This window comes from Piliocolobus tephrosceles, chromosome 2 (genome assembly GCF_002776525.5).
Source record: "Piliocolobus tephrosceles isolate RC106 chromosome 2, ASM277652v3, whole genome shotgun sequence".
Taxonomy (NCBI): domain Eukaryota; kingdom Metazoa; phylum Chordata; class Mammalia; order Primates; family Cercopithecidae; genus Piliocolobus; species Piliocolobus tephrosceles.
In genome coordinates, this window is record NC_045435.1 from 121,674,045 (window position 1) to 121,681,007 (window position 6,963).

General features: G+C 30.2%; 1 protein-coding gene across 1 annotated transcript in view; it reads left to right on the forward strand.

Moving 5' to 3' along the window:
• The window catches only part of BCHE (butyrylcholinesterase), a 63,670-nt gene extending 57,109 nt beyond the window's left edge, over positions 1 to 6,561 (forward strand). The window contains exon 4 of the mRNA XM_023213510.1: positions 5,963 to 6,561. Within this exon, the coding sequence (XP_023069278.1) occupies positions 5,963 to 6,087 (125 nt within the window). The 3' untranslated portion in view covers positions 6,088 to 6,561. The remainder of the gene's footprint in view (positions 1 to 5,962) is intronic.
• The last annotated feature ends 402 nt before the right edge of the window (positions 6,562 to 6,963 follow it).

Below are 6,963 nucleotides of genomic sequence, written 5' to 3' on the forward strand. Positions count from 1 at the left end.
AATCATGTTGTCTACAAACAGAAACAACTTGACTTCCTTTCGTTTTATTTGAATACCCTTTCTTTCTCTTGTCTGGTTGCCCTGGCCAGAACTTCCAATATTGCATGAATAGGAGTGGTGAGAGAGGGCATTCTTGTCTTGTGCCGGTTTTGAGGGCATTCTTGTCTTGTGCCGGTTTTCAAAGGGAATGTTTCCAGCTTTTGCCCATTTAATATGATATTGGCTATGAGTTTGTCATAAATAGCTCTTATTAGTTTGAGATACATTCCATCAATACCTAGTTTGTTGAGACTTTTTAACATGAGGGGATGTTGAATTTTATCAAAGGCCATTTCCCTTGCAGAATTTTCAAAGTTTCTTTTCCTAGAGAGTGGAAAATGTACTTGCATCCATAGTAGGAGATTAATATGTTGTCAAAATTAAAATGAGTATGAGTAATGCTGGTATAATCCCCTCTCCAAAATACCACTTAACGTTTTTGTTAAAGTCAACATAATTATTTTGCAGGCTGGGAGGGCGACTGGTTTGCAAAATATTTATTAATGAAAACTAATGTGAAATGTTCCTAATAGCAATTACCCATGAAAATATAAAAAATGGAAAGAGAAAAAAAATTCTAAATAGACATTTGTGGTGGTTTTAAATGGGTTATCTTTCCTAGGTAGTTGGCAGTTAACTAGTTTCTGAATGTTTTTCAGGACATCAGATGTATAACAAGATACCTAATATAAATGTAATTTATCATTTAAAAAATCTTTGTTGTCAACTAATTTGGTAACATTTACAGAGCCTATACACTGTTGTTGTGAGCCAGGAACTGCACTAGCAGCTAGAGGTGCACAGATGAAAATGACAGGGTCTGCTCACTCACAGTGAAGTGGAGTGAGGGCCCAGGACCATGAAAAACTTTTAAGAAGAGAAGATACCTGCACTGAATCTCATTGTGAAGGCAAAGTGGATAAGCAGGAACCAGAGATGAAGTGTCTTGTGTATCATGCTAAGGAATTTAAATTATATCCTAAGTAAAGCCATTTAGTAATTTTAAATGGGAAACCGATATGTTCTGGTTATTGATTCATAAATGTATAAGCTTTTACTATATTCACGAGTTTTATTTTTTACCTTTGTCTTCTTAGAGTATGTAAGACTATTATATGGCATCAACATGATAATTTCATTTCTGAGGTAGGGTTGTTCTTCCAAATAGCCTCTTTGGTTTGCTGGTTCATTCGCATCAGAAATATATTCACTTCTCTTATATTTATTTTATTTATGCTTTAAAAATTAATCTAAAATTGCTTTTTCTTGTTTTAGTGTAAAAGTATTTACTAGCAAATTTGCCTCTGAATGCAAATTTGGAAATATCATCTATGTTTGCATAAACAGTTGACTCTGGAAAACACCCCGGGGGTTAGGGGCACCAATCCTTGCACAGTTGAAAATATGCCTGTAACTCTCGAATCTCCAAAAATTTAACTACTGATTAAGTTGACTAATTAAGCCTACTTGACTGGACCTTACCAATAACATAAACATTTGATTACCATATATTGTGAATAATATTTGTATTATATACTATATTATTATAATAAAGTAAGCTGTTGTAAAGAAAATGATAATCATAAGATAGAGAAATTGAGTGGAAGTTGATTATCATAAAGGTTTTCATACTTGTCATCTTCACATTGAGTAGGCTGAGGAGGAGGAGGAGGAGGGGAAAAGGAGCTGTTGGTCTTGCTGTCTCTGGAATGACAGAGGTGGAAGAAAATCCACATATAAGTTGATTTGTGCAGTTCAGACTCCTGTTGTTCAAGGTCAACTGTGTATATACTTTTTACTTTTTCTTTTGAACATTTGTACTTGCAAATTTGCTTTGCCCTTGTACACAGAGATTTGCTTTGGAGAAACTTTGTTTTTGAATATCTTTATACATATGTGTAAGTTATAAACATTCACAAACTGTCTTAAGTATTAGATAATCTTTTTAACTGATATGTCTATTTGATCTTTTGACATCTTGACATGAAATTTATTTTATAAAAAATAAATTATACAGTTTCCTATTTTACATATTTATATATTAAATGCAAATTTAATAAGTTCTATTGGGGTGATAATTAATGTAACAACACATTATTTTTAACACATTGTTTTTCTTTGGCAAAAGTAAACTATCTGTCTCTAAGGTTACATATGTTTTAAATCAACTATATTCTTACTACATAGTTATATGAATAAGGTCCTCAATGTCCTTATTTATTTCTGCTCTATTTTTATTTAAGAAATAATAAAGATGCATGAAATTCTACAATCATGAAGATATTTCTCTGAAAAAGTTATGAGAATTGTAAGCTTTATTAATATTGAAGATCTAAAATCCTATGAATATATACTTATTTACTCATTTATTTCTTGGCCTTGATTGTTACCATGCCTGCTATACATGTTGCCAACTCTGATTTGTTTCTGTTATTTACATTTGTGCTATATATTTGCCCTTGTTCTTTTATTTTCACTCCTCTATATTACTGTATTTTACATGTATTATTTAAATGCCATCAGCTGAGGTCAATGGATAAATACTATGTGACCTATTGTTGATATTATGAATTAAGACACTTTTTATACATATTATAATATAGCATGATCATTGGAGTATTCATAAAGAGGACTTTATATTTACTCTCTACATAAGAATCTGGAAAGGTCAATCAATTGATTCATCATTTTTCTTGATAACATACAATTAAAACCGTAATATATTATGGTAATCTTTCCATTTTGTCCACAGTGTCCAAAACACAAAATCTTACCACTATAAATAAAAGAAGATAATAAAAAAAAACTCTTCTACAAGTTAGGGTTCTTTATTTCTAAAATTAATTTTTATCTTCTTTAAAGAAAACGTCACATCAATATTTGACCTGTGAATTTAGTATCAAGCCTCCACTTTCTTTTTCGCTCTACACATTTCCTTTTCTTCTCTCATTCAGAATTTGATTAGTTTTCCTTTTCTTATAAAAAATATTTATACTTAGAGAATGACAATCAAAGTTGCTATTATCATTACATTTATGGACTTTCAGACACCATGAGGCATGAAAAGAAACATCAGTGGCAGCGTTATTCTTCCTTTATATCTCTGAATTCATACAAAATATATATTGATTCCTTCACAATAAGTACATTGAGTTAGAAGCCTGCATTTTGGTTGAGGTTACAATTCTAAGAAACTTGTATTGTTTGAGCATTATGACCGTTCTACAATATAATTATGTTTTAATCAATTGTAAAGCAAATACATTGTCTACCATAAAGGTCTTTAGTCCCTCAAATTTTAAATAAGTTAAAATTTGCTAATCAAGTTTAATCTCTGTTTATAATGTGCCAGCCCTCACTTTTTTATTATGATGTTCCAACCATTTAAGTTAGACGGTTTTTAATCATGAATATTGCTGATGTTGATAATAATATGAAAATTGAGTTGTGACTAGATTTTGTCTTCTTAGTAATAAACAAGCCAATATGATATAAGAAGAGAAAAGAAAGACAGGAGGACTAAGAAAGAAGAAGATGAAAGAGGAAAACTTTTAATTTTGAATTTGATTTATTTCAAACTCAAAATTTTATTTACTTATTATGGCGTATTCGCTTTCTCCGGATTTTGTTAGAAAATAATTAAACGTTTCATATTTTATTGTCTTAATCAGTGCGCCCCCTATTTCTAAAGCAGAATAGTGTTTAGATTTATAGAGCATTTGTGCACTTAAAATCATTTAAATTGTATAGACATTTGATTATGGCACATAGGAAATAAATGTAAATTTATATAAATCAGTGAATTTGGTATTATTCCATGAACAAGAAAAGAAAAATCAGATCTAGGACACTTTCTATAAGGATTAAAATTCATGGTCTAAATTTTAAATTACCAAAAATTTATTTATCAAGAAAAGTTTTTTCTGGACTTTAGAGTTTTTATTTTATATAAGTAACATTGAAAACAGCATTTATTTATTTTTTAAAAGACCAGAAAAGTGGATGATTTGGTATGATATACAACATCTTTCTTCCACATGTAATCTTTTTTGACCCTTTATAGAAGTTCTATTATTCACACACAAAAAATTAGTGATTATAGTGATTAACCTTTTTAAAAGCCATTTTACATGAAAGTGAAACATTTTATGTAAACTTTCAAATATTTTTTCAATATCCAAGCATTATGAACATTTCAAACCTAAATATTTCCTAAATTACAAGGGATATTGTAAGGTCTGTACAAATATTTAAGTATTTTTATTTTTGTACTAGCTTAAAATGAGTCACTACATTTTCTCCTCCAAAGTAATATCGTACAAAGTTTAATTAATTTCAAAGATTTCTAACTGAAAAGTATGTATTAGAAGAGTTGCCAGTCCCTACTTTCAGTATACATGAAATTACTTAAAAATTTTTGGTAGCTTAGCATTCTAAAAGTTTAAAAAGTAAGAAAACCACAGTTATATGTAATGCTTATTATGCCTTTATATCAGGAACAGAAATATGTGTCTTAAAACATGGTAATTTAATAGATTTTACTGTTCATAATCTGTATTTTTTAACAATACACTTCCAAATAAATCAGAATTTCAAAGTTCTTGCAGTATATAGACCATTTGTGGTTCACCGCCTCACACTATTCCTGCCTACACACTCCTTTCTCCTAACACATGCATATACTTTGCAAACTACTTTTGAAAACAGAAATTATCTTAATCATCTTTCTATTTCACAACGCAATTAATAAACTGCTTTCACAGTAAGTGGCTGAAACAATAACTAAACATTGTTTTCTATTAAAATGTATTGACCGGGGATGGTGACTCATGACCGTATTCCCAGCACTTTGGGAGGCCGAGGCGGGCAGATCACCTGGGGTCAGGAGGTCGAGACCAGCCTGGCCAACCAACATGGTGAAACCTCATCTCTACCAAAAATACAAAAATTAGCCAAGCATGGTGGTGACGCATCTGTAATCCAGCTACTCGGGAGTCTGAGGCGGGAGAAACTCTTGAACCCAGGAGGCAGAGGTTGCAGTGAGCTGATATGGCGCCATTGCACTCCAGTCTGGGTGGCAAGAGTGAAACTCTGTCTCAAAAAATAATAATAAAATAATGTATTATAATAAGGGTAAAATCTATGTGGAATGACAATTACAAAGTTATCCTTATGCATTAATAAATACAGTATGCCCTTTGTATTTATGGATTACACATCCATGGATTTACCTAACCATGAGTCAAAAATATTTGATAAATAAATGCATCTATACTAAACATATACAGACCTTTTTTTCTTGTGATTATTCCCTAAACAATATAATAAACATTTATATAGCACTTTCATTATATTAGGTATAAATTATCTAGGGATGTGCATAGCTTATATGAAAATGTTATGCCATTTTACATAAGGGAATTGAGTATCTGAGGATTTTGGTATCCCTGAGAGGTCCTAGAACCAACTCCCCACAAATACTAAGGATGACTGTATTCATAGATAATTTTCATCAGAAATAAGTATGTTTTATAACTATATATGTAAATTAGACCATTAAATGAAATTTATGTTATTTTAAAACGGGTCAAGAGCACAATATCTACATATCTTCTTGAAAACTAAAGAAAATATGTGTAATGTAATTATCCATAATACAATATATAAACTCATTTTCTATTTTATATGTTACACTTTATATAAATTATATATATTATTTACATTGTCATGTAATCTGTAAAGATTTTATTAAAATCTCTTTTCAGGCAGAGAGAGCTAATAATAGAGAATAAAGAATAAATGAAAAAAGAAAATAATGCTCTACAGTGTAGTTAGAGAAAATGGCTTTTGTATTCTAAATTGTTTTTCAATTAATGAAACAGATTAAAATTTAGATTAATACAACTTATTCTATGTTTTACAGGAAATATTGATGAAGCAGAATGGGAGTGGAAAGCAGGATTCCATCGCTGGAGCAATTACATGATGGACTGGAAAAATCAATTTAACGATTACACTAGCAAGAAAGAAAGTTGTGTGGGTCTCTAATTAATAGATTCACCTTTTATAGAACATTTATTTTCCTTTAGATCAAGGCAAAAATATCAGGAGCTTTCTTACACACCTACTAAGAAAGCTATTGTAGCTGAAACAAAAATGCCGGAAGGATAATATCAATTCCTCACATCTTTAACTTAGTATTTTACCTAGCATTTCAAAACTCAAATGGCTAGAACGTGTTTAATTAAATTTCACAATATACAGTTCTACAATTAATTATATGCATAGTAATACAATGTCCTGCTTCAATTTATTTCTTAATAAATTTAAGTTTTTTCCACCCAAAATTATCAGTGGTCTGCTTTTAGTCACATCTATTTTCATTACCACTTGTAAAAAGGTATCTTTTTTAAATGAATTAAATTTTGAAACACTGTACACCATAGTTTACAATATTATGTTTCCTAATTAAAATATGAATTTAATGTCAATATGAGATATTAAAATAAGCACAGAAAATCATTGGTCTCTTTGTTTTTTTATATAAAGGCAAGAAAGAATCTTAAAATGAGAGACTCAGTCACTTTAAAACACTTTATAATAGAAACAGAATGCTGCTACCAAGAAACAAAATGTAAAATAATGTAATTATTTACGTAATGTCTTCAAATTATATTCTTCATTCGACTCTTCCTCTCCCTCACCTCCTGTTTTCTCAACTATCCACAAACATGTATATATGTGAATTACCTTTCCTGTAATTCAAAAATTTTAAAAACCTGGATGCGTAGAAGTCTAAAGTTAGGTTGTGTACCATCTGGGACAGGGCAACCCTTGCCTGGACCCAGAAATATTAACATATTAGTAGGAAAATTGTTCAATTCCAGAAGAGAAATGGTTGTACTTTCTGTAGACAAACTATCT